Raw genomic sequence first — 26,808 nt, forward strand, 5'->3', positions numbered from 1 at the left:
ACGGAAACTGTCAAGGTGGGAAGATCACTGAATACAAGCTTCATACAAAAATCAGTCCTGTTCCTTACAAACCAGAAGTCAGTGGTCACAACAGAAGCAACGTTAAAAATCATCCTAAGCACCAGATACCTAGGGATGACTGTAAGGAAACGAGAGTGAAGTCTGCCAGGAGACAGAGCGGCCGAGGGAGACGCAGCCCGGGTAGCTCGCACAGTGCAAGGCCATCCTAACAAAGGTTCTAGCAGGGCATTTGGGAAAGTCCACCAGCCAATTCGGAAAGTTCCATGGAAACGCACGATACCAGGTGCAGCCCCAAAAAGATGAAGAACAAAACTGGAAGAAACCTCAGTGGCGCCCAGAGAGAACTTGTGACCCGCTTCAGAGCTGGGACGTGGACTTGGAGCAGGTGGGCACAGCACCGGACACAGTCCCCGAGTATGCGTGGACACCCGACTCGTGGAAGAACTGTGCGGGGGGCCAGGAGGCTGAGACCAGCAACCAGGGTGCCTGCGGGAGGTCTGCAGAGGCCCTGTTCTGGAAGCAGGAGGCAGGATGTGACCCCAGGCCCTGCTGCTGACCACTGCTGACCACTGCCTACACAGGGGCGGTGGGCTGAAGACCACACCTGGAGGGCCGGAAGGTGGATGCAAGGCCAGGTGCTGTCTGATGTCAGGCAGGCCCAGGTTAAAACGGGCACGTCTAGTCCACGGAGGACCGTGGACACCTGTGGTCCTGCTCTGCTCCTTGCCTGGGGGTTCCAGGGAGTCCACTGGGCTGTTGCCGAGGTGCACAGCTATGGTATGGGCACTCTTCTGTGTTCCATTCGTTAACAAAGCGTGTGGAAGTACGCGCATGACGACCCCTCTCGGTGCGGCCTTGGCGCTGCCCGGGTGCCAGTTTCTCCCATGTGACGCGGCTCCGGCCTGGTGCTCGGGTAAAACTGCCCACCAAGACCGTGAACGCGCAGTGGCTGCCCGGAGGACGTGCTGCCCAGCCCTCTGCAGAACAGCCGCGGGGGCGGAAGGGAGCCGGGGTCCCAGCCGCACCCCTTTGCCCTGTTCTCGAGAGAGACTGCTAACACAGTAGTTAGGAGGTGACTCAGGAAAACAGACAAAAAGAGAAGCAGGAAAGCCCATCAGCACCCGGAGCCGTGGAGCAGCGGGCTCCAGGAGCCGGGCACCTTTGCACCCAGTGACACCACAAAGCACCCCCTCCAGCCCGACGTCAAAGGTGCCGACAGTGACTCCCGTCTTCTGCCAGCGGCCTGGGGGTGGCCGCACCCAGACCTCCGGGGTCGTCCTCCGCCCTGTGTGCTGACACCACCCTGGTCCTGCCCTGAGAACCCGCAGGCCACTGGCCTGCACGGCCCCCTGGGCCCTCGGCACCCGTGTTCCTGGTTGAAACCACTGCTGGTGGAGGGGTGTGGATGTCCTGAGGGTACGCTGCGGTCTGCATGCTGCGTCCCTGGTCCAGGGGGGAGGCACGTCAAGGGGTGGCCCTCGAGTCCTTCAGGTCACAGGGAGCTTAGTGACAAAGAGGCCCCACAGGCCTGTTAGTCCCTTGTCCCCTCCTGCCCTTCCACCCTCTGAGGAATTGCTTTTCTCTCTTTTCTGGTACCAGGGATTGAACCAGAGGCACTTTACCACTGGGCCATGTCCCCAGACCTTTTTATTTTTGATTTTGAGAGAAGGTCTTGCTAAGTTGCTTAGGGACTCACTAAATTGCAGAGGCTGGCTTTGAACTGGTGATCCTCCTGTCTCGGCCTCCTGAACAGCTGGGATTGTAGGCATGTGCCACTGCACCTGGCTGAAACTGATTTTCATGCAGGGTGTAAGGTGCATACTTAATTCCATTCTTTTTGCAAAAGGACAAACATCTCAGCATCATTTATGGAAGTCACCTGTCCCCACTGATCTGCAGTGGCTCTTCTGTCATACATCAAGCATGTGAGTGTCTAGTTTCATTGGTCAGTTTACCCATCTTTGGGCCAGTGGTTCATGGCTCTAGGTGCTGCAGCCCCACAGTGCATCTCTCCACTTGGTGGGGCGAGGCTCCACCTGGCTGCCTCCTTCAGGGGTGTCCCGCCTCCTCTAGGCCCTTTGCCTCCCGCCAGGCGCTGCAGAATCAGTAGAGCTGCAGGAAGATCCCTGCTGGACTGTTGGGAAGGAGGCCCTGACTTGGGTAGCTGGAGTAGAGGGGCCTCCCGGGCCCGTGGCTTCTCTAGCATTGCATTGGCGTCTGCATGGTCACCAGCTCTCCTTGCTGTTTGGAAAGTCTTTCTCCTCAGAGAGCACATGCTTATTTTTGGGTTCAAGTTCACACTATTGTGCACTATTGTGCACTACTGTGCTATCGTGCCCAGGATCATTTTCTAAGTTACCCATTTGTTGCTAGAGTATAGAAATCGGTTTTGTGTGCACCATTAATTCTACACCCAGCAATCCTGTTAGAGTTTTATTAAATCTAAGAGTTCAGCTGTGCACAGGTGACACGTCGGTTTCCTCCTTCACACCTCTCAGCGTACGTCCATCTTTGCTCTGGCTCAGTGAAGGTTGCTGATAGCTGAGGACAGCACACTCCTGCACAGCTTCTGACTTAGAGAAACTTCTTGACGTCTGTGCTGCTGTTTCAGGTGTTCTTGCCGATGTCCTTTGGCAGGTGAGGAAGCTCTCTCTGTCCTTGATTCTATTTTTCTAAACATGCATGATGCTGGGTTTTGCAAAAAGCTTTCTCTGCAGCCTCTGCGATGACCATATAGATGTTGGTATTTTTTTTCTTTTTTTCTTTTTTTCTTTTTTGGTACTGGGGATTGAACCCAGATTGAACTCAGGGACACTTAACCACTGAGCCACATCCTCAGCCCTTTTAAAATTTTTATTTAGAGACAGCATCTTGCTGAGTTGCTTAAGGCCTCACTAAGTTGCAGAGGCTGGCTTTGAATTCGTGATCCTTCTGCCTCAGTCTCCCCAGCTCCTGGGATTACAAGCATGTGTTCTGGCACCCAGCTATACCTTTTGACTCGGTGATTTGATTCGAGGAATGTGAAGTGTTGACTTGAAGTCATGTTTTCGGGGAGACCCAACTTGGACATGCGTTCCTGTCACCAGGTGACATGTGTCTGGGTTTTAGCTCACCGAGTGTTCTGCGGGCTCCGTGCAGGATTTGTGTAGGATTCAGGGGTGAAGTCAGTCCACTCTTTCACCCTCGTATTAGGTTTTGAAGAGGATGGGGCTGGCGTGGCTCATGGGCAGTATACATGTATACATGGGGCACTGGGCCCAAGCCCTCCTAAATAAAATAAATAAAAAATAAGGAAATGTGCTGGAAGGCCTTGCTCCCTGCCCGGTGCTGCCTGGGCCTGGCAGTGAGGTCTTGGAGGGCCTGTGCTGCTACGTGGCCACGCGCCTGAACCCCGCCCCTCTCCTGTCCGGGCTGTCCTTTCTTCTGGCAGGGCTCTTCTGCTGTCTGGCCCCCACCTCTCCACCTCCGGTCTCTGGAGCCTGCGCCTTTTTCTTGAGCGCTGAGGTTAGAGGTCTTCAGGCCTTGGTGCCAGGTCCCCCTTTCTCTCTCTTCTACCTGTGGAGACAGGTGACCTCTTCCCCTCTCCTAGGTCCGATGTGTGTCCAGCACTCTCTCTGGACACAAGTCTTTGTGTGTAGCTATCTTCCCGAGGCAGCCACCTGCCCGGCTGGCTGGCACCCTCCATGCAGCCAGGGGGCTGGGGTCCTCCCGCCCCCCCACGTGGTGCCAGCAGTCCTGCCTTGACCCTTCCGTCCCTGTTCCTGCAGCCGACCCTTTGCTCAGCCTTCTTCAGTCCACCTCCACTTCCGCCTGTTGGGTTTGGGTATGGGCTGTGCCCCGAAGGCCCAAGCACAGAAGGCGCTGGGCCCTGCTGGTGGCACTGCTGGGAGGTGGTGGAGACTTCAGGAAGCAGGCGGCTGTGGGGGGCCCTTTCTCTGCCCCACTCCCCCAAGCCCCTGGCTGCCACAAGGAGCACGGCCCCCCAGATGTGCCCTCCTGCTGCGATGTCCCCAGATGTGCCCTCCCTCCTGCTGTGGTGTCCCCAGACGTGCCCTCCCGCTGCGGTGTTTCTGCCTTAGCCAAGACCTAAGCCATGGAGCTGCTGATCAGGGACGAGACCTCTGAGGCTGAGAGCCAGAACCAGCCTTCCTTCCTCCACACTGCCGCTCTGGGAAGCTTCGTCACAGTGCCAGGGTCTGACTAGAGCGCTCTCACCGTCTGATTCAAGCTCTCTGCATCTAACCCGGCCTCATTTGCATCCCCCGGTGGCTACCTGCTGCTGGCTCCTGACCAGTGGTGCCGACTGTGGTCTGTGTTTCTTCCCTGTCCAGCCCCTGCACTTGGATGGGCACGGATCTGGCCCTCAGCTCCAGAGGCAGAGCCTGCTTGGCTCAAACCGGGGACTGGCACTCTTCTGTAAGGGCCAGATGGTAAGCATTCGGGCCGCTGCTACTCTCCACGCCCCGCCCCAGGGCTTCAGGAATGTAGAGTTTGTTCTTAGCCTGTGGGCCCCCATTGTCCCACCTGTAGCTTAACCACTGACTCAGTCCACCTCCTGGTGGTTGAGGGGGAAAGATCCAGGGGTCTAACCAGGAGGACGCCCAGCAGGAGATGGAAATGCCGTCCCTCACCTGGTGTCCTTGACCCCAGCCTCACTGGTCCTGAAGACACGCCTGGACATCGTCGGCTTGCTCTGACGGCCACGTCTCCAGGCTGCTACATCCCTCATGCCCCTCCCCATCCTGTGTTTTCACCTCTGAGTCTTTCTGTGCATCTGCAGTGGGCCAGCCTGAGAGGTGGGCACCCGTCTCCCTTTCCCAGAGCATAGCTTCAGGATGGTAAGCAGTAAGTCCAGTCCCTGGCCACTCTGGCCTAACTGGGCTGGCACTGACACACAGGACTATCTTTGTTATGCCATGGATACCCATGGATACCGTCCCCCCCACCTACAAACACCTTGAAAGCAGACATGTGCTCAACAGTATGGCCACCTGTGTGCGTGACCCTGTTGGGGGTGTGGGGCCACCAGCACACTCTGCGTCCTGCCTCTGCTCCGTTACTCTCAGGTTGGCTTCTGCGTGGGTGTGCATGCCTGTGTGGAAGGCCACCGTGACCACTGCTGGTTCAACCCAGCAGAATAGGCACAGAGAAGGCCGGACTGTGACGTGCCGTGCCCAGTCTCATGCAAGCAGGGAGTTGGATCCGCCCGTGGCCTGGGCTGGGAGCAGGCCTGTGCGTGTCATAGCACGTGCAAGGCGCCTCCTGGCCCGCCCCGTGACCATGAGGTCCACGGGGAGCCGGGCAGTACTCGAGGGAAGGTGGCCCACCGTGAGCTTGGCAGCAGGCCTGTGCATGTCATAGCACGTGCAAGGCGCCTCCTGGCCCGCCCCGTGACCATGAGGTCCACGGGGAGCCGGGCAGTACTCGAGGGAAGGTGGCCCACCGTGAGCTTGGCAGCCCGCATTCCGGTGTCTGCCACCATGACAAGCGTTGACTGGAAGGCCACACCATTGCATTTGCCAACCAGCCTCTTGTGGAAATGCAGGACCGAAAACACTCTGTCTCCAAGGCATCACGGTACTGGTCGCCTCTTACTGGCACTTTTTTGACTTAAGAAACAAATCACTGATCTATACTCTAAAAGGGTCGTGAGTGTCCTTTCTTCAACAGAGTGAGATAAAGGGAATTGTTCAGAGGGATACACTGGTATGGGTTTGAGAAGAAAAGGAAAAGTGACCCTTAGAGTTGAGATCAAAGTCCACACACTCTGTCTGCCTGGGCATCCTCGCCGGGTGGGTCTGAGCACAGGAGACGGAGGCCCTGCACAGGTCAGAGACATGCCTGGAGCGTGCGTGTCACTAGGTGGAGACTGCGGTGGGGATTAGCCCAGGGCCTAGGAAGCAACTTCCAGAACTGCCACTGTGAGGGCACCATGTGCAGAGGCCGCCATCTCCAGCTGCCCACTCCGCCACACCCCACCGGCACCTCCTGCAGAGGGAGTGGGCACACCAGTGACTGTTGTGCCAACACCCATTAGTCACCCTTCCACAGAGGGTGAGCCTATGAGTGGACGAAGGCCGGCAGGTGGACGCGTACGGCTGGGCGGCTTCCCCCTTACAGCAGGTCCCAGAAGGGCCCCGTCTAAATCCAGGAAGTTCAGGGGCCACCGTCTGCACCACAGTGCCTGGTGGGCGTGGGCTCTGCTCACGCCACCACTTCTGCTGCAGGGAAGGGTGGACTCACTGGGCGTCTGGCGCTGCACAGACACCATCCCCAGCACCCTCACAGAACTGGCCCCACAGTGCTCAGCGGGCAAGGGGACCGCAGGGTCCTATGCTCAGCGTCTGAGTGCCACGTTCTTCCAGGATACCATGATGGCTTTTTATTTCACAAGTTGTGAGACATAAGCAATGGAACAAATGGTACTCAGCTCCAGGAAGGCCAGGGAGTAGATGGCCATGCTCACCCTGACTGCTGGTGCCTCCAAGGAGACCCAGGGCCCACTCCAGGTACCAGTGCTTCACCCCGACAGTGGACAGGATGGCTGGCTGAGATGTCCTGCCTGGTCCTCTGGGCCCTCCTCAGGGCTTCAGGATTCCTCTTCAGAGAACCTGACCCTGAAGGCACTGCACAGGCTTGCCCGTGCTCTGTGCCACCTGCTAGCTCCTGTCTTGGCCCCGGTGTCAGCATACAAAGGGCACTGGGGTGCCACTCCAAGTCAGAAGAACTGCACAGAGTCAGTCTGGGGAGAGGGCAGTATCCTTGTGGTCTGACAGGATGGAATAACCGTAGGCTCCTGGCTTGTCTCCCCCGAGCAGCTGAGTAGCTGCAGGGTTGGTCAGCAGCAGTCTGGAGAGGGGCTTGGCCATGGCTGCCATCTCCTGCACTGCGGCTGGGGTGAGAGGATGGGACTGGCACGGCAACTCTGTCTTCCCTGGGACGGACCATAACTAACCCCAGGCCTGCAGAAGACCTCCAGAGCTGGCCTCTGATGAACCATGCTTCCCCTTGTCCACACCTACATCCCTCTCATGTCCACTTGTTCCAGCCAGCGTCTGTACCAGCCAATGAGACTCAAGGAACTAGGTGCAGCAAGCAGAGGCTGGGCAGACCCTATGTGCTGGATGAAACTGCTTTTTGTGGACAGGGCCTGGCCATGAGAAGTAGCACTGGTAGGCCTGCCAATGGTGGGTGACCTAGGGCCTGGGTCCTCCCAAGGTTCCTGCCCATGGCCCATGTGAGCAAGGTTGACTGACAACCCATGAAGGAGAGGTGAGCCAAAGTGCCAAAGCTGGTCCAGGCTGCAGGCCCAGGATCACCAGCAGCTCCTGCTTAAAGTGATTAAGTTTTGGGTGGTTTGCTACACAGAAACAGACATGCGTTCGTTCATTAAGGAGCAAGTACGGGAAGGCATCCCAGGAGTCTGGGTTTTCACCCGGTTGCCAGGAGAACCCCTTGGGCACCACCGCCCTCAGGCAGGGTGAAGGGCTTGCTGTCAGCGGGCTGGCCCAGGGGCAGGTTTTCCTTTCTGCCAGTGACCAAAGCAGATGTCAGCCTGCTGCAGCACATCCTCTGGGGTCAGTTTATGCTCCTGAGCACACACCTCCCCAGGGGCACTCTTCCCTCACAGGACCCTGGGGCAAAGCTGCCAGCCTGCACTTACAGAGTGCTGGCCACATCCCAGGCACTGGACTTGGAACTAGCCCTGTACGTCTTTTTAAATTCGCTTTAATGTTTAAAAAAAAAAAAAAAAAGCTTTAAAATGGCTTTATTATCAAACGAACCAACCACAAGGAAAAGCCAATCGACAGCCGCCTCACTCGCTCCGGAATTCAGCAAGACCTCTACGCAGACCTGGAGGGAGCCGCCTCTGGAGTCTGGCCACCAACCCGGCTCCGCGCGGGCTAACGGTGCGGACCGAGCGCCCGCACCTGCGGCGCGCCCGCCGGGCGGACCCGCGGTCCTTGGCGCCCCAGCTCGCGGTGGCCGGGCGGCCGCGCTCAGGGCGCCGGACCCCGCGCTCGTCCTCGTGCTCCCGGCCTCCGCACCCGCGCCGCAGGGGTCGCGCAGGCCGCCGGCGGCGGGCCAGGCGGGGCGCGCGCACGCCGGCGTCGCGGCGCCGGCCCCTCCCCTCGGCGTGCGCGCGGCCGCGCGGGCGGGGCGGCGGAGGGGGCGGAGCCGCGCGGAGGCCGAGCCGGGCCGGCGCCGCGGCGAGCGGCGAGCGCAGGGCCGGGCCGCGCGGGCCACGGAGCCCGCCGCAGCGCCCCGCGGCCGGACGCCGACCGCCGCGGGCGCGGGAGCCCAGGTGAGGGCGGCGCGCGCGCGGCGCTTCTGCGGGTGCCGGGCAGGTGCTGAGGCCGGAGCGCCGCCCGGGCGGACCCCGACCCGTCCCCGCGGCGGCCGCGCTGTCCGGCGGCGGCGGGAGGGTAGGCTGCCCCGCGCGAGGCGGGCTGCCGGGCACGGCCAACCCTCGCGGGCCGCGTCCGCCCGGGAGGCTGCGCCGCGGAAGGAGGCTGCGTCCGGCGCGGCTCGTCCGCTGCCGGGAGGCGCCGCGTCCGCGTGGGATGCGCTGCGCCGCGGGGAGTGCGCCCCCCGGACCGGAGACTGCGCGGTGGGGAGGGAGGCTGCGCCCCGGGAGAGGACCCTGCGCCCCCGGGAGAGGCTGCTGCGCCCCGGGAGAGGACCCTGCGTCCCCCGGAGAGGCTGCTGCGCCCTGAGGAGGGGACGCTGTGCCCGGGGAGGGATGTTGCGCCCCCGGGAGAGGCTGCTGCGCCCCGGGGAGGGGACGCTGTGCCCGGGGAGGGATGTTGCGCCCCCGGGAGAGGCTGCTGCGCCCTGAGGAGGGGACGCTGTGTCCGGGGAGGGATGTTGCGCCCCCGGGAGAGGCTGCTGCGCCCTGAGGAGGGGACGCTGTGCCCGGGGAGGGATGTTGCGCCCCGGGAGAGGCTGCTGCGCCCTGAGGAGGGGACGCTGTGTCCGGGGAGGGATGTTGCGCCTCCGGGAGAGGCTGCTGCGCCTCGGGGAGGGGACTCAGTGCCCCGGGGAGGAGACCTTGCGCCCCCAGGAGAGGGTGCACCCTGGCGAAGGAAGCCCTGTACCCCAGGCGGGTAGGCTGCACCCTGAGGAGGGGAGACTGCGCCCCGGACGGTCAGCGTCCCTCGCGAGGGGAGGGCGCAGTGTCGGAGCGGGACGCTGTGCGCCGCTGGTGACCGGGGGCGGGGAAGTTCCCTCGGGTGCTGGGCGTCTGCCGCGATGCATTCGATAGCCATCTGGGGCAGTTGGGGGCCCGAGGTGGATTTTGACGCGTTCACATAGGCAGCAGGAAAATGACTGCGTGGTGGCGTGTGCGAGGGAAGCTGTCAGATGGGGCTGTGGAGCTGGCCCTGTTGAAGCCCGACTTGCGTGCCGAGGACCTAAACTGTTTCCGACGAGATTCATGGGTCTGAGACCCCCGCGGGGTTGTGCGATTGGTGGTAAATGTTTTCAGCACCAGGTTCTGGTCGTTTCTTCCTTTTTTCCTTCTTAAGCTAACCATTACAGCGTTCCATTCCGTAGTGCAAGAAAAGGTGGCCTCATACCGAACTTGCTTTTTACTTAGCGCAGTAATTAAGACGATCCAACAGTGGTTTTTACTGTGAACAGAAATATGTATTTAATCCTCCTAGTTCCCTCTCAAATTTGCCCGTTGTTTTATTCCTTTGAAAGGTGCTACCAGAGTTGCATTTTCCAAAACCCCAGGCTGGCTTTTGAGTAGTCCCTGGGCTCTGTGGGAGCAGGGTGTCTCTGGGTCACCAGCTTCTCTGGGGGCTGAGTCTGCTTTACCCTTTCTGCTTGCTGAGGGTTTCCTGGTGGGAATGGGAAATGGGAAGCTGGGAAAAGACTGGGCAGTACAGCTCCTCCTGGGCTGAGAGAATTAGCTGTGCAGTGGTGCAGTGCTCCCCCAGGGCAGAGCCTCACCGCGGCACCCACAGTGGGCGCCTGATAAATATTGGATGAGACACGCTGAGCTGGGCACCGGGATCCCTGCGCTGGGGATGAACTCCAGCTTTGAAAGGAATGCATTGTGCGTGAGCAGTGTCTGTAGATGTCAGGGGTTCCGGAGATGGGGCATTCAGCTACCTTGAGGTCAGATTTGAAGCTCCAGTTGGAAGGGAAAAAGGAGCCTTTCTGCAGGGACAGTGGAAAGACAGTGAGTAGGCCCTGCACAGGGAAACTGATGGCCACTGCTGGGAGGCCACCGCAGCAGGACCAGCTACCCAGAGGTGATGCCCTGGCAGCACACCTTGGCTCAGGCCAGTCCGCTTCTCTGTGAGTTGACGTCTAAAACATTTGGACTGCTGTTAGAGCTTTGGAATAAGAAAACCTTTTAAAGTCATGGTTGCCTAATGAATGAGTGGAGCGAACTCGATTCTTTTGACAGTACTGTCTCTGGCTTGTCATGTGGTGCCCCCTGCCCCCAGATGCAGCGCTGGGCACGGCAGAGTTCACAATGCCACTGGCAGTTATTAGTCACTTTCAAAGCATCACATTTTTAAAACAAAAATTCTTTTATATGATTTTTTGGTGGAGTTAAGAAGATAAGCACAGGCGTAGTACATTCAGAAGATAGGCAGGCCTGTACGGCTCCAGTCCCTCACTCGGCTCCTTCAGCTGCCACTACCATCCCAGCAGCAGTCAAACGCTCAAGTGGTGGTAGGTAAGTTTTAACATAGTTTTCAATGTTTTCTTTAGCGGTGCTACAGTGCGTAGTCCTGTAGAGAGGCGCAAACAAGACCTACTCATATTTTTTTATTATCAAAATTCCTTAGCTGTAAGTTTTATGTGAAAACAGGTTTATTCCTTTAAGTGCTATGATTAGCTCTGTTAAGTACATCGAACCAAAGAACATTATTGAAATAGGCAGGAGGTAGTTAGAAAGTCGCCTTTGGAGACTGATGGGTGCAGTTATGCATGTACCAGCCTATAACAAACTTAAGGAAAATTATCTAGCTTAGGTGAACCCCGAGACTTCGGCGAGGTCCAGTTTACGGGAGAGTTGGAGGGTCTGCGTCACTTTTCTGAAACGTGAACCTCCAGGACTGTATTGGGTGTGGTGGAGATGGTGCTCGCAAACCTTTACTTGAAGTGTTCTTATGTGAACTGGGAAAACCAGATAGTGAGGACTTCCCTTAAAAATGGCACCCTGGAGACTTGGGATTTCGCGCTTTTCCTCTGGTGGCCGTCTCCCAGGCATGGCTGAGTGCGGACTGGGGAGATGCAGGGGTCAGAAGAGGCCCTTGCTCCTTGCTGTGTGGATTCTGCTTCACAGCATGACACCTGTTGGGCCAGGGCCATGTCAAGCTACCACATTTTTTTTGCAATCAGCAAGTCCTGCTTTGCCGTCCCTGTCTGTATGCTCAGGGGACATTCCAGGAGGGTGCCCAACAGTGGCTTTTTGACCTTAGGTGTGACGGGCTTAAAATCCTGACAAGGCAGGAAGGGCGGAAGTTCTTCGAGGTGCGTCCTGTCCCTGCGGCAGTTCACTGAGGCTGACAGCTTGCCCTCAGCCGGAGGCTGCTGAGCCTCCCTTTGTCCCTTGCACTTGGAGTCCTCGGGCTCATGCTCAGGTGCCCCTCCAGGTGGAGGAGCACGGAGCGCACTTGACAAGGGTAGTTACTGCCAGGGGGGGTTCATGTGTGGGGCAGGAGAGTGCCAAGGAGAGCCTTGTGTCCGGGGCCTTGAAGGACCAGCCCAGCAGGGAGGCAGAGCAAGTCCAGCAGCTGTGAGGGGCTGAGCTGGCTGTGGCCTGGTGCAGAGGGGACTGGCAAAGCCTGGACATGTGCTGGTAACCAGGGAGGCCACTGCCGCAGGAGCTGTAGGAGGGGGTGAGGGCTGCGGCAGGGATTTAGGTTTTAATCCCAGTGTGGTGGGAGCCCTGCGGAGGACGGGCCTGCCTGCGTTTCTCCCTCCCTCCCTTGTAGGGAGTTGTGAGCACGGGTGGGCAGGGTCTGGTTTGTCATTTCAGGAATCTCTCCAGCTATTGGGTTATTAGGAGCTTGAGACCGACGTGCCTGTATGTGTGTTAATTCATTTAACTCTCCCGACAGTCCAAAGGAAGGGCAGTATTACTTTTCCTGTGGTACAGGTGAGACACCTAGGCACAGAGCAGTGAAGTCATTTACTCAAGGTCACACAGCAAGAGGCATAAGCAGACTGCGTCCTTTTCTCCTCCTTGAGCCAGCTCTTCCCACCTGCACTGTTGCAAGCTGGGCAGGTCAGCTGGGCGAGCAGAGAAGCCGGGGACCATGCTCGTGCCTGGCCAGACGGAGGTGGTGAGGTCGGAGTCCTTGCTGTACTTCAGCCCACCTAAGAGGCCATCGTTTGTAAGTTGTGCGGTTGTTTTTGATGCTATTAACAAGGGGAGTGTTGCCAATTAGACGGTGACACAGTGCTTTCCTGTCACTGAGCATTCCTTTGTACTCCTCAAAGAGCACAGACCTCAGCAGTGACGTCACCGTCTGCTGCCTCCTGAAGGGAAGCCTAAGAGGTACGGCACAGTCGCCGCAGCGCGCTTCACGCCTCGAGTCTGAGTCTTCCTCGTCAGCTCCCGGGGTTGCTGCGCGTGGGTCCGTGGAGGCTGGAGGTCTGGGGGCCCGGCCTCTGGTGGGGTTGGTCTCCGGATCTGGACAGCGGAGGCTGAGGCTGCTTGGAGGAGGCTCTGCCCCGCTGTCACCTGTGCCAGGCCAGCTGTGGTCCTGCCCTCACGGGATGTGTGTCCTGTTCGTGGTCCGGTGCTGCAGGTTCCGTCCAGGGGTCAGGGAGGATAGCCCAACTTGGACCTCACAGGGCTGTGGCATGGATACGCTGAGCTAGTGCAGAGTGCCGAGAATAGTACCTGCCCAGCAGCGTTTCGGAGGGCGTGCTTGCTTGTTATTTTATGATTAGTCATCAGAGTGGAGAGGTTCGTGTGGATGGGGCTCAAGGTCGGGTGCACCTTCGAGTCTTGCACGTTGCTGGCGTTGAGACCACGGTCTGGGTGGAAGGTGGGGACTGATGGGGACCTTTGGCAAGGGGCCCACGGGAGGGGGTATGTAGCAAGGCCACTGGAGAAGATGCAGGCAGGAGGCCCGAGGCGTGGAGTCCAGAACGTGGGGCTGGCTTGAGCATCTCCCCTTGGATCCGACCTTGGCAGTTTCTGCCTGGTGCAGAGCGCCAGCCGGGCAGTGCCTCGGGCAGAACTGCTGGAAGGGGAGCATGCTGGGGGGACTGCAGCTGCAGGCCTGCGCTCCTGGAGTCTGGGCAGCGGCAGTGGTGGCAGCAGGCTCCTGGGCCAGTGGGGCCCATCCTCAGGAGAGCCGGACGCTCCCCACGGGGAGACGTGTATGGAAATGGAATTGCTTTTCTTTAAAGCGGCTTCCCTTGTCTCTAGCCAGCTGTCCTCAGCGTCTGGGGAGGTCGGCACCCTTATTCACCCAGTCTGCGCTGGTGCGCGGCCCAGAAGACCCGGCGTCGCCGAGTTCTGGAGGGAGATGCTGGGTGTGCTTGCAGAAGGGGCCTGCGTCCTGGCCCGGGAGGGCGGACGTGACTGCCCTGGGCAAGGAGCAGCCGGCTCTCAGCGGAGGAGTGCCTGCCCGTTGGTCTGCAGCGCTGTGGTTGTGTAGGCCTGGAGATCCCCGCGCCGTGGAACCCGCTGACATCCCAGAGGCTGTGTCCCTGGGATGAGGCCAGGAGACGGAGATGTCTGTCAGAGCCGTGTTGCTCGCTGGCTCTCTGGGCACAGGCAGTCCTGGGGGCCTGCTCAGTGTGTCCTCCGGGAGGAGACCTGGGACGGGGAGGAGGGCGCTCTGCCCATGCTGACTCTGGGGAGGGGTCGGGCAGGGTGCCTTGGTACCTCGGAGCCACTTACCTGCGCATGGCTAGAGGAAGTGCGGCTGAGGTGCCGGCATCGAGGGTGGCCGCTGGGCGAGGCTGGCGTCCCCGAGGCCAGCCTGCTGCCGTGGGGAGGACTGTGTCAGGGAGGACAGGCACCCCTGGGTGAAGGAGCTGCGTGGGGAGCTGCTGGAGCGTGGAGGCAGCCGGACCTCCTCCAACGGTGGGGCTGGAGGGCCGTGTGCACCAGGCAGGGCTGCCAGCAGGGGGTGGAGAGCGAGACCGTGTCCGGGATCCTGGCTGGGGTTGGGGGTAACGTGGGGCCGCACAGGGCGCTGGCGGTGGAGCTGGGGAAAGGGGAGCCGTGTCTGGCGTTGTGGAGGGCGAGGGGTCGGGTAGGAGAGAGGGGCTGGAGGGCCGAGTGGAAGCACACCCAGACTCCGCGTCTCCTGCTGGACTCAGCGTGATCGCTTCTGTGACCTTGGAGGGCGGCAGTGTCTCCCTGCAGACAGCCGGCCGGCCTTCTCTGAGCCAGTTCAGCGTCGATACCCTCTACCTGGGGACTGCGTCCTGTCCCTCGGGTTAAGCCCTCAGTCCCCCCAGCAGCCCTGCTTCAAACCCCATTGCAAGTTCAGGCCTGCAGAACTTGTGACCCTGGAGCAGGTGGGTTCCCGTGACCCTTCCTCAGGTTCAGCTTCTTGCTGGAGCAGCTGGGGCTCAGGGAAGCACTGTACTCACCTTGACCAGTTTATTTTAAAAGGCGTTTTCAGGGATACAAATAAGTAGCCACCTGAAGAGACCCCCGAGTCAGGAGCCTGCATCCCTGTGAGCTGGTGCGCCCCCGCTGCCTCGTGTGTGCCCCCCGGGCTCCGCTGTCCAGAGGTCTGGAGCCCCGTCCTCTGGGGTTCTGTGGGGCCTTGGCTGCGTGGGCACAGTTGCTGGTGGTGGAGAACGGCCAGGCCTGCCTGGGCAGTCCACTTGGCCTCTGGGTCGTGTCCTTCCCTCTTGGACAAGGCAGATGAGAGAATGTGGGGGACGGGAGACGGCGTGGTTGGGCAGGGAGCGATGAGCCAGGAGCCGTGGGCAAGAGCCAGTCTTGTTGGTGAAACCTGGGTCAGAGTCCCGCAGGACCAGAAGGCTCTGGGAACTCTGGTGGCTGGGAGGCAGCTCGGGACCAGGGTGTGGGCGGAGAGCCCTCCCAGGGCCTGCTGGTGGGTCGCCCTCAGCGCCTGCGGAGTCAGCGTCGCCCGGGGACCACAGGCCAGGGTCTGAGCTCTGGTTCAGCAGCACCGGCTCCTCCTGGGGATCCGGGCCCTTGGGTCAGTCCCTCCGCACAGCCTGGTTTCGAGATCAGAAATTGGGGGCCGAGAGGCTCAGTGACCTGGAAGCTGGATGGTGGTCAGCTACCAGCCACCGAGCACTGACGTGGGCCAGCCTGGGCAAGTGAGGTCTGTCTCCTCGGAGCCTCGTGGCGCTCTGGAGGCCACCATTTCTGGGAAGCACCCTCTCCCTTTCCCTGCGAACGGCCTCTCCAGGGCTCCCCTGGGCAGCGCCGCTGGTCCCCTGCCTTCTGCCCTGGCCCCTGCTCGCTCTTGGCTGGGTGGCAGCCCGGCACAGGCATGCCTGTCACTCTGCTGAGCCCGGCTCTGCCCTGTCTCAGGCCCCCCAGTGCCGCTCTCTGCTGTCCTTCCCCAGCCTGGGGCGCTGGCTCTGGCTGCCTGGGCTTGCGGCCAGCTGAGCCGCGTTCTCCACACACCTTGCCCCGAGTGCCTCGCGGGCCCAGTCCTGGGCGTCTTCACCTTCCCTCCCACCACTCCTGCCCTGCACTGCTGCCTGGTGGGCAGAGGCCTCTGGAGGGCAGGCCGACACCCCAAGCTCTTCCGCAGCCTCCGGGCATGCCCGCAGGTGCAGGTGCCGCGGAGCCTCGCGAGGCGTGGGTCGTCCCGGCTTCCCTGGCGTGTGGGTGGGAACCTGAGCTGAGTCGCCTGCCTCTGAACGCGTGCCTTTCCCGCCTCTCACGCTGCCCCCACGTCCTCCTGTGCTTGGTGAATCAGTCGTATATTTATGCCCCATATGTCTGTGTTATCTCCAGACTTCCTTGCTTTCTTTGTAGAATAGAAACATTTACAAAACATCCAAAATTGTCACAAAACCATGAAGTGCAATATAGTAAATTTATCTGTTGAAAACAGGGAGCTCACGTCCTAAAAACCCGCTGTGTCCTGCCAAGGTCACTTCATGCCTTTTGGGCTGCACGTAGTCAAAGTGTGCCCCCTGAAGCGATAGCAGCGTCAAAGAGTCCAAGAAGTAACAGTGCCTCCATGGAAATCAGCATACTTTGACCCAGTGGGACATCTTCAGGAAGAGCAGCCCGGGAGAGTGAGGCCCAGATGAGTCCACTGCGGTGGCTTCCGGCAGTGAGCTCTGGAAGGGGTGTGTGCATGGCTTGGCAGAAGTAGGCGTGAGAGTGCCCAGAATGTGGGCAACTGGGGATTCCATCCCGGCTCTGCACTGTGTCTGCCACAGGCCCCTTGCGTGTGAGATGGGGATGGTATCAGTGGCTTCTGAGGCTCATCCCACCCCAGGGGACTGTCTTAAGTGGCAGTAAATGTGCCACATGTTCCAAGGGAAGATGCCAGTCCTGGAATCCTGAGCAGTCGAAGACCATGTGAGGCCAGCACAGAGGTGTCCTTCACCTCCCTTCCGGCTCCGTGGAAAGACATGGGAAGGGAGGTCTTGGGAGCTGAGCAGGGTCAGGGCGGAGCTGGGGCTGGAGTTGGCCCCTCTGCACTTCCTGGTGCTGGGGACGCTCTCATTCTCTCGAGTTGAGTGGCTCTGTAAGTCTGGAGACGTCCTAAGTAACCACACGTACCCAGTCAGGATTTAGCAGCCCTGGCTGCTGCTGCAGAGGTGGAGGCGGAGGTGTTGAGCCTTGGTAAGGTTTTTGCTGGAGAAGCAGCCTGTGCTTGTGCTGTGTCCTTGTGCTTTTGTTTGAGACACCAGGGAAACTCGGTTCCTTGTTTTGGTTAGTGATAGTCTAAAACCTGTTGCCCGGGACGCCAACCCAGTGATGGCTAACCTGCTCAGGAACCAGTTCTTGAGAAAGGGGAGCGTTGGCACGTCGGGGAGTCCTCACTGGCTCTGTGAGGCTCTGGGGGCAGCAGGTGCTGGCCTCGGGTCTGGGCGCCTCCTTCTCAGGTGTGGGTTCTGCGGGCACCTGCTTCCTCACACGTGTCTGAGGAGGGGTCTCCAGGGCTGTGCAGCCACATCCCTGCAGTGTGAGCAGAGGTGGATCCCGCTTCTGCCTGATCGCCCTGTCTGTGCCGTTTCAGTGGGGGTGGCGAGTCACGCCGAATGCAGGTTTATTAGTCTTGGTGATTTTGAAATTTATTCCTTTCAGGATCGCTATCCACCCCAAATAGCAACGCAGCATGTTATTCTGGAGTCGAATCTGTCATCTCTGCATGGGTTCTGTGTGTCCCTGTTACAATTCCGGGTGCTTCTCTGCATTCTTGAAGGTACCGCCTTTTCTTTCCCAATACATTGAAACTCCTTTTTCTTTAGAAACTACCTGAACTTTTAGAGCTTCTTGTAAGAATGTTTTGTGTAAATTTCCAGTTCCAAGAAAGCAGCGGCACCAGTGCACAATAGCTTGCTGCGGATGGGAGCTGGTGGGGTGCGTGAGGGAAGCATGGGTGAAGCCCCAGCGAGAGGCCAACTCAGCGCCCGTCAGACTTGGAGCCACTGCAGCCTGGAACCAGAGTCCAGCCTGGACTTCACTGTTGTCGAACCTTATGAAAAAGCTTGTGTATTGTCTCAGCTGGCTTCTTCCTGTCTGTTCCCAGGCCGTCCTTGGGTACCGTGCATGGTGCTGGGCAGACTTCAGGTCTGCTCTCGGTCCTGCCTGCAGCCCTTGCTGCCTTGTCACGGCTGACTTGCCCTGTGCAGGTGAGCAGTGGACTCCCTCGCTGCAAGAGCTTGCTGCTCAGCTCCCTGCGGGCACTGTGGGCACACATGGCATGGTAGCAGGGGACACGTGGCACCTTGGGCACACATGGCATGGTAGCGGGGGACACATGGCACTGTGGGCACACGTGGCATGGTAGCAGGGGACATGTGGCACCTTGGGCACACATGGCATGGCAGAGGGGACACGTGGCACTGTGGGCTCATGTGGCATGGCAGGAGGGGACACGTGGCACTGTGGGCTCACGTGGCATGGCAGGAGGGGACACGTGGCACCGTGGACTCATGTGGCATGGTAGCAGGGGACACGTGGCACTGTGGGCACACATGGCATGGTAGCAGGGGACACGTGGCACCTTGGGCACACATGGCATGGCAGGAGGGGACACGTGGCACTGTGGGCTCACATGGCATGGCAGGAGGGGACATGTGGCACCATGGACTCAGATGGCATGGTAGCAGGGGACACGTGGCACTGTGGGCTTGTGTGGCACAACAGCAGGGGACATGTGGCACGTGGGCTCAAGTGGCACGGCAGGAGGGGACATGTGGCACCGTGGACTCAGGTGATGTGACAGCAGGGGACATGTAGCACCGTGAACTCAGGTGGTGTGACAGCAGGGGACACGTGGCACTGTGGACCCAGGTGGCATGACAGCAGGGGACATGTGGCATGTGGGCACATGTGGCATGACAGCAGAGGACGTGTGGCATCGTGGACTTATGTGATGTGGCAGGAGGGGACGTGGCATTGTGGACTCGTGTGGTGTGGCAGGAGGGGACATGTGGCACCATGGACTTACGTGACAACAGCAGGGGACACGTGGCACTGTGGCTCATGTGGCATGGCAGCAGGGGACACGTAGTGGGTGTGCCCTGAAACCCCTACTTTTCTCTCCTCCACAGTGACTTGAGCCCTGTGGACAGGACATGTGGGGTTTGTGGACTCACTACTGTGTGCGGCCCATGGGCAGCTGGCCCCATGTGCTCTGCACGTCCCTACGAGGACTGACCCAGGTGCTCTCCTGATCTTATTGATCGTGGGAAGAAGCAGACATGCTGCAGACAGGGTCCAGCTGTGCGAGCTGGTGCTGCAGTGCTCTGGCCAGCCCTGCAGGACACGGAGACGTGACCCCCACACAGGTCTGACCCCGCCCCAGTCCTGGGAGACTGCTCTCCTGCCCCTCGCTGCCTTTTCTAGACTTCGCTTAAATGGAGCTGTGCCCTGGCGGTCCTGGGGCCGCGTGTGGCAGGCTGCCCTGGAGTTCCCAGGGTGCTCTGTGGTGTGGACGTGGTGCTGACCCTGTGGTGCGTCTTGCCTGGGCCTCACCTAAGGCGCCCCCGGGGCCTCTTCCCCTTGGCAGGTATGGATGCCACTGCTCTGACGGAGCAGAGGATCCTGTGTGGACAGGTGCTTCCCCTTCTCGTGGGTAGGTCCCCAGGGCTTCGGGTGAGCTGAGAGGAGGTTCAGCAAAGCCTGCCTTCAGGTAATGCAGTGAGTTGCTCCTGAGGCCTGAAGACAGTGCCCCGGTTGCTTCCACGGCAGACTTGGCCACACACGAGGTGGCCGCCTGGGCCAGGCATGGGTGTGGACCCTCAGCAGAGCAACTCACCCCAGTGTCGTCTCCTCCCTACCCATCAGAGAGGAAGTCCTCGAGCACTGTTGGGCACATTAAAAACCACAGCCAGCCTGCACACCACACGTACACTTAGCTTGGGACCCAGTGGTTCCACCCTAGGAGCCTGCCCAAGACACCTCCATTGGCTGCAGCAACTGCGGGAGAGGGCGGCCCCGCCCACGCGCCCACGCGCCCACCCGCGGCAGAGGGCGGCCCCGCCCACGCGCCCCTGTGGGAGAGGGCGGCCCCGCCCACAGGCCCACGCGCCCACCCGCGGCAGAGGGCGGCCACACCCACACGCCCACCCGCGGGAGAGTGCGGCCCCACCCACACGCTCACGCGCCCACCCGCGGGAGAGTGCGGCCCCGCCCACACGCCCACGCGCCCACCCGCGGGAGAGGGCGGCCACGCCCACGCGCCCACCCGCGGGAGAGGGCGGCCACACCCACACGCCCACGCGCCCACCCGCGGGAGAGGGCGGCCACACCCACGCGCCCACCCGCGGGAGAGGGTGGCCACGCCCACGCGCCCACCCGCGGGAGAGGGCGGCCCCACCTACACGCCCACCCGCGGGGGAGGGCGGCCACGCCCACGCGCCCACACGCCCACCCGCGGGGGAGGGCGGCCACGCCCACGCGCCCACACGCCCACCCGCGGGAGAGGGCGGCCACGCCCACGCGCCCTCAGGTGGGCCGCCACACCCGCACACCCCTGCGGGAGAGGGTTGCAGCTCCTGAATGAGGACTGCTTCTGGGAACAGGCTCTGGGCGAAAACCAGGCAGGAGGCTGAGAGCGCCTTTTGCACTGCCTTAATGTGGGAGGAAGTGGAACATGTGCGAGGACAGACTGGAACAGAGGAGCCTGGCACCCAGGCGGTCTGGGGAGGCCAGGTGAGGGAAGACCCAGCTGCAGGAGCTGGCGCTGTACTGCGGAGTTCCGTACAGCCCCGGGCTTGGAACCACGGGCCCTTCATGTATCCCAGAGTGTAGAGGGTGACCGTGGGTGGGTATGGCAGCCCCAGCAGGAAGAGAAGTGGCAAGCAGATACACATACTGCACCCAGTGCAGAACTGCTGCAGCCTCAGCAAGGCCCGGGAGAGGAGCACTTGTCCTATTGACTGGGTCCTGAGGGCGGAGAAGAATGCGCAAGGGAGGTGTCCCTGTGGGGATTCTATTCCCAGGGGTCAGGTTCACTGCATGAAGCTGGTCATGCGCTGGGGGAGTGCAGATGAGAGCCAGGTCTCCCATCCTAGAACGGAGGGCTGGAGGGTGGTCTGGGTGGCCACGGGGCCCCAGGGCCTTAGCAGGTGCTGCGTGTCCAGCCATGCACAAGTCCACACGGGTGTGTATGTCCCTATGCGTGTGTCCTCGTGGCCACCCGGGAGGCCTGGGAGTAGAAAGCCCTGCAGCAGGAAAACAGGGACGCTGGAGCCTCTGCTGGTGGGAAGTGAGGGAGTGGCGGGTGCAGCACCCAAGGAGGCAGTCGGGTTGTAGCCTCTCATCGCCAGTAGGAACCGCAGGGAAGGAAAGAAGCAGGGAGGAGGAGCAGCTTGGCAGCCTGGAAGCCTGGAGGGCACAGCAAGTCACTGGAAGCAGAAGCTACCATCCAGGGCCAGGGGCCCAGGCCAGGAGTGCTAGGGTTGGGTCCAGGGGGAGGTGCTGAGAATAGTGGGTGAAAGTTGAGAAGAAACAGGATATTTGCTTTTTCTCAAAGTATCTCTTCTCCAAGTTGTTTATTTATTAAAAAGGGAAAAGTAGTAACTTTAGAGCCAAGCAGCCTGCAGCTGGCCCTGGGCTCGCTGGTGGCTTCCTCCATAGAGGGGGTCTGCTCAGACACTCTCACAGCGAGGAAGAAGCACGGCACCGCGGCAGGGGCGCCCAGCAGTGCTGTCCAGGGCTCTGCCAGAGCATCCTGTCAGGGGAGCAGGGACCAGCTGGGCTCTTGGCCTGCAGCGTGGTGCTGGGCAGAGCCCACCTCCTGAGGGCCGGCTGCCCACCAGCCTCTCCAGCCCACATCTCAGAACTGAAGGAGCAGCAGGTGAAGGAGGCTGGGGACTCCAGTACCGTCAGCCTTCCCAGGAGCCTAAAATTCCAAAATAAAGTCGAGGAGGAAGACACAGGACACAGGACAGGAGAGAGCAGAGCCTTGGTGGCCAGCGGGTAGGCGCCACCTGCCTCTGCCTCTGCCCACAGAGCTTTGGTCTGCCCCATGCAAGAGAGGACTTCTAACAGAAATCCCCGCAGGCTCTTAGCGGAAATGCTGCTGCCTTGGCTCCAGAGGTCTGGCACACCTGGGGCGCGGCAGGCAGTCTGGAGGAGGACCCCAGGCCAGGGCCTCCCGGGGCGGGGGCACCAGCCTCTGGGCGTCGGGCTCTGCTGGTTGGGTTTCCTGGCTTAGCTCTTGGGCTCTTTGGATTTGTGTTCTGTCCTCCGAAGGGAAGCTCTGAACTCCGCAGTGGAGCGAGGATGTTCATTTCCACGGTCCCAGTGGAGGGCGTCCTCTCTGGCTCGGTGGTCCTGCTCTGACTCCTAGAAGTTCTGCACTTTGTTTTTCAGTTGGCTGATTGATCCGTATGGAATGAATCTTTGTGTGGCTTGAGGTCGGCTAGTGTTCTTCCAGCTGGCTGGCCTTGGCCTGGTTGCCCTGACGGTGGCCTACACCACGGTCCCTCTGAGGAGCTTGCCATGGCAATGGGAGCTGTTCCCCGTCCTGGGCTGCTGGAGAGAGGGCTGCATGGTGCCTGCAGCGCCTCTTCCAGCCTCGGTGCTTCTCCCTTTTCTGGTGCCCCGTGGGCTGTGACGTCCGGATGGTGGCCACAGACGGCAGCTTCGCTCCTCCTTGACCTCGGGCTCCTCTCGAGCTGTGCAGGCCGCCACGGCCCTGGCCTGCAGGCTTCATCTGCGCAGGGCCCCTCTCTGCCTGGTTGGCCGAGCACTCTGAAAGGCATCTTCGCTGTGAGCGGCGCTCTCTGCCTCTGAGGTGTCGAGGTCCCCGTTGCTCTGTCAACGTGGAGGATTTCAGCGTGGGTCTCCCGACTCAGACATCCCGCACTCTGAGGAAAACCGTGCGTCCAGCACTGCAGAATGGCACTTTGTGTTTAATGTCTTCCACTTCAGCACGAGCCTCTCCCACCCCCAGCCCAGCCGCTTGTCCTCTGAGGTCCGGTTGCAGCGCCGTGGCGTTTGCTGGTTTCCGTGGTGTGACGCTCCTGTGTTCTCTTCCCAGCTGCTTGCCTGCCCTTAGCTGACTGACGAGACGCCTCTCCTTGGGCAGGAGGCTGGAGCTGGTGCCTGTGCACCTCTGCCCTGGGCATGCCGTCCATGGCTTTTCCGCCTGTGAGCTCTGGTGGCGACCAGGACCCACAAGTGCCCATGCGGTCAGCCCCAGGGTGACGGGTGCTGGCCTGTCCCGGGTCCTCACTTCTCCTGAACGCCCCTGCCGTGGTTTTCAGCTGTGCTTCTCTGTTCTGCACCAACCCAGCCCGCCACAGGCCGCGGTTCTCCTGCAACTGCCTCAGCCTCTTCCCCTGGAGGGCAGGAGAGGGTCCGTGCTGCACCTACTGAGGACGGAGCAGAGGCCCAGGACTGCCGCTGAGTGCTGCTAGCCCACCACAGCCCGGCCCCAGACGCTGGCTCCCTTGAGCCTGAGGTCCAGGCTGCTGCTCCTCTTTCTTGGGTTAAACTGGTGTGGCTGATTGTGTGTCCAGCAATTGAGCAGAGTCTTCTGAGGCCCTCTGGGTGCCAGGAGCAGTGCCCAGGTAGCACAGGCCCCTAGTGGAATGCCAACCTGAAGTGTGGGGCCTTTGGCCACTGCCCACTGGACTGTCCTTCCTAGCCTCCTGCCCCTCTGACACCCACCGTCTTTGCCCCAGGTAGTCTCTTAAGCTACCCTGCCCCACCAGCAGCTTCTGCTGATTCTGTGTGACACTCTGGGTTGCTGCATGTGCCATCTTGCCCGGCGGCTGGGTGGTCGTGTCTGCTCTCATGGGCTTCTTAGAGGAGAAGGCAACGCCCTTGAACCTGGTGGCTTTTACTTTAGGAAAAGGTTAGTGCTTAAGGGGTTGTAAGAGTGTGGTAACCAGGAAAGTTTGTTGCGATGGCCCTCTTTAGGGCTGTGGACTGTTGTGCCAAGTGGGCAGAGGTGACCTGGGCTGTAGGCTGCCCGTGGGGGCAGTGGTGCAGTGGGGGCTCATTCCCAGCTTCCTCGGGACTGTGCATGCTGGCAGCCTGTAGCATGGTCAGTGTCCCTGGTGCTGCGGTCCTGGTGGGTAGAGGAGATGGATGTGTGTGGCCTGCAGCGGGCTGGGCTGGGGTTTGGACGCAGGCCAGTAGCCCTCCAAGGCCCATCTGCTCGACTTTCTGCTACAGTGATTTGGGTTTCTGCTCTTTTAATCCTTTGCAAAATTGCTTTGTTTTTAATTTAAGCATCAGTATTTTACTTTTGTAGGAGAAAATGGCGGTTTCTTTCTTCTCTGCTTAGCAGAGAGTAGCTTCCCCTTCCTGCATTCCCTGCAGGGTGCAAAGGGACAGTCTGGGCCTCGCCGGGCCTGGGGCTGAGGTGCCTGGGGACCCGGAGGAGGCCCAGCAGCCCTGCCGTCTCCTCCCGGCCCTGCCTGGAAGGGGGCTCCTGGGCCACCCTCTTCCTCCACTGCATGTGCTGGTCGATGAGAGGACTAGGCGTGGACAGAAGCAAAGCACTTCCTGTGGAAGTGTCCTTCTGGGTTTCCTACAGCGGCACCTTGCAATCTAACCTTTGGAGGTCCAGTCCAGGAGCAGCGCCTAGCCTGGGGTGGGGGCCTGGGGTCATCTCGACCCCTCAAGGCCGGTCTCTGTCCCCTGGCAGGCGCCCTGCCCGCTCCTGCCTCCCTCCCTGTGCTGCAGGAGCCCTCTCTCTGCACACCGTCCTCCCTGAAGGTGAGCCTGGTCCTGCCAGGGCAGCCGCGTCACTTCCCTGAGGCCTCTTGAGTCTGGCCATCCTGGTGTTTGCACAGAAGGCACAGTGAGACCAGGAAGCTCGGGCTCTACCCCGGGCTCTTGGGCCGCAGCCCTGAGGAAGGAAGCAGCCCAGCCCTGCCACTGCCCTGGCCCTCCCTAGAGCCAGCCCGGTGGGCGGCACCCCAGTACTGTGCGACTATCGAGTGCACCGTGGCCTCCCTGGACATCTGGGGCAGCCCCAAGTCTTGGCAGGGGAATGTTGCAGGCCCCCGTGGGCAGAGGGCTTCTGTGGTCCAGGCTGACCATGCCTGCAGGCTGCCAGGGCACCCGTGTGCCTGCTGACACTGTTCCTCTGCTGCCTCTTGTGTGCCACTCTGTGGTTCTGGAACTAGGTCTTATCCTGTCTGGTGAAGGTTCAGGGAGTAAGAAAGCGCTGGAACTTCTGGGACTTGTTGCCACATGTGTGTGGCAGCAGTTCTCAGTGGCCTCTTGTCTTGGCCTCCCTTCCTGTGCTTCTCTCCTCTGCGGAAGAGGCCACAGTACAGCACCTGGCCTGCTGCTGTGTCCAGAGCTCCTCCGCATTGTAAGGTGGCATCCAGGCCCAGTCACCCTGTGGTCTGTGAACCTCTGCATCTGCCCTTGGACACACCTCAGGGTTGGTGACCCTTGGGCACCTTGTGAATGTCAGGAGTGCTTGGTAAAGCCAAGGCGACTGTGGCCACTTGTCTCAGCTCACCTGGTCTTCACCAGTGGCCGGCTAGGCATTGGTTGAGGCTGTCCTGGACTTGGGACATGTCTGATGACTTACGTGGCTATGCCACATGACTTTGATTCATAGAACTTTGAAAGGTGGTTTCTTTTTGTTTATACTGCATATATTATGACATTACAATGTGCATACGTCCCATTACATACTGTGTGTATATGTATGTTTTCTTTCATGAATGCTTTTTTGGTGATTTTGTATTGAAAAAGTGAGGTTTTTAAGAAATAAAATAGGTCCTATTGTTTGCTCAGAAGTATCCAGAAGCATTTAAAAAATTGTGTAGTTGTAGACGGACAGCATGCCTTTATTTTATTTATTTTTATTTGGTGTTGAGGATCAACCCAGTGCCTCACCCATGCTAGGCATGCGCTCTGCCACTGAGCCCCAGCCTCTCCAGGAACTTTCTGTAGGTCTCGGCCACGTTCTGCTTGGGTGTTGACTGGTGTCTGTCACGGAGCATACTGTGGCCTCCTGAGGCTGGGAGTGAGCCCATTTTGGACCCAGTTTGAGTTTGTTTTCTGAAATCACTCACTTTGATTAGTTCCCCACGTGCTTCTGAATTACAGATTTGGGGAGGGGAAGAATTTCCATTCTTGGCACCACCAGGAACTGCCGGGCTTGGTGCTGCAGGTGCCACCAGATCAGGACTTGTGTGTACATGGTGAAGTGGCCTAGGTGCTGCCTAGGTGCTGTGTCTGCTGTGTCCCTGCTCCCAAGGGTTTCTGTGGCCCGGTGGGTGGACCCTGCCCAGGTCCCCTGAGGGCACAAACTCCCTGGGGACTTTGGGTCACTGGCTCTCCCTTCTGCCCTGCCCTCCAACCAGCCCCTGTTCCCGGGGTGAAGAGGTCAACTCGGAGCCGTGGAGAGGTCCCACGTGCAGGCTGAGGCGCCACTGTTGAGGTGGTGGGGCCTGGAGCCCTGGTCTGGCCTGCCCATGGGGTGGGCAGGACGCTGCCTCTGCGTGGTGGTGGAGGGCAGTGCAGTGGACCTGGTCTGGATAGCACTGCCCTCAGGCCCACGCCAGGCCCTGGATTCTGCATTCCTGTCTTGAGCTCCGCGTGGGCCTCTGCCTGCCTCTGCAGGCCGCGTCTTCTAAATGGAACCTGCCCCTCCTGAATTTTGAGCCCTTTTTCTTGCAGTGAATGTCACCAGCACTCCTCTGGCTAGAAATTTGGCAGCGTCCCAGCCCCTTGGCCCTGGCTGTCCCCTGGCCCTCCTGCACTGTGCCTGCCCTCCCCACAGCCTCCCCACCCAGCGCCCTCTGCCTTGGAGGTGCGTGGGCTGTGTCTGGCACTGGGGGTCTGTGGGCTGTGGTCAGTTGACTGATACCCGGCGGGACTGAGGGTCTCCCCAGCGGAGCACATCTGAGTGGTTCCTTCTCCAGCCAGCAAGGGAGGCTAGAGACGTGGTGGGCGTCTGGGGTAAATGGAGCTGGCATCATATCCTGGCTGGGAATCCTCATCCCTCCCCCCCCCCCCGCAGGATTTCTCGGGCGGGCTGTTACTTCAGTGTCACTCCTGAGGCCTCGGGGCTGCTGCGGAGGGACAGCCGTGTCTGCGTTTTCGTCAGACAGCTGCTCTGGTCATCCTCCAATGCCAAGTGTAAAGCCTGTCAAGTCAGGTCTTTAGTTTGCTCTTTGGGCTTCCTAAAGCAC

General features: G+C 60.2%; 1 protein-coding gene across 5 annotated transcripts in view; it reads left to right on the plus strand.

Annotated features, from left to right (window-relative positions):
* The first annotated feature begins 8,226 nt into the window (after window positions 1–8,226).
* Adarb1 (adenosine deaminase RNA specific B1) overlaps window positions 8,227–26,808 on the plus strand; it is a 121,796-nt gene continuing 103,214 nt past the window's right edge. For 2 of the 5 annotated variants that reach the window (XM_047563283.1, XM_047563287.1), the window contains exon 1: window positions 8,227–8,326. Coding sequence is in view for 2 of the 5 variants with exons in the window: in XM_047563276.1 (XP_047419232.1) it covers window positions 18,892–18,978 (87 nt within the window). In the remaining 3 variants the exon portion in view is untranslated. Of the gene's footprint in view, window positions 8,327–17,269; window positions 17,388–17,714; window positions 17,818–18,741; window positions 18,979–26,808 lie in introns of all 5 variants that reach the window. The other 3 variants (XM_047563276.1, XM_047563279.1, XM_047563277.1) reach the window with 3 other exon arrangements.

Source organism: Sciurus carolinensis, chromosome 9 (assembly GCF_902686445.1).
Source record: "Sciurus carolinensis chromosome 9, mSciCar1.2, whole genome shotgun sequence".
Taxonomy (NCBI): domain Eukaryota; kingdom Metazoa; phylum Chordata; class Mammalia; order Rodentia; family Sciuridae; genus Sciurus; species Sciurus carolinensis.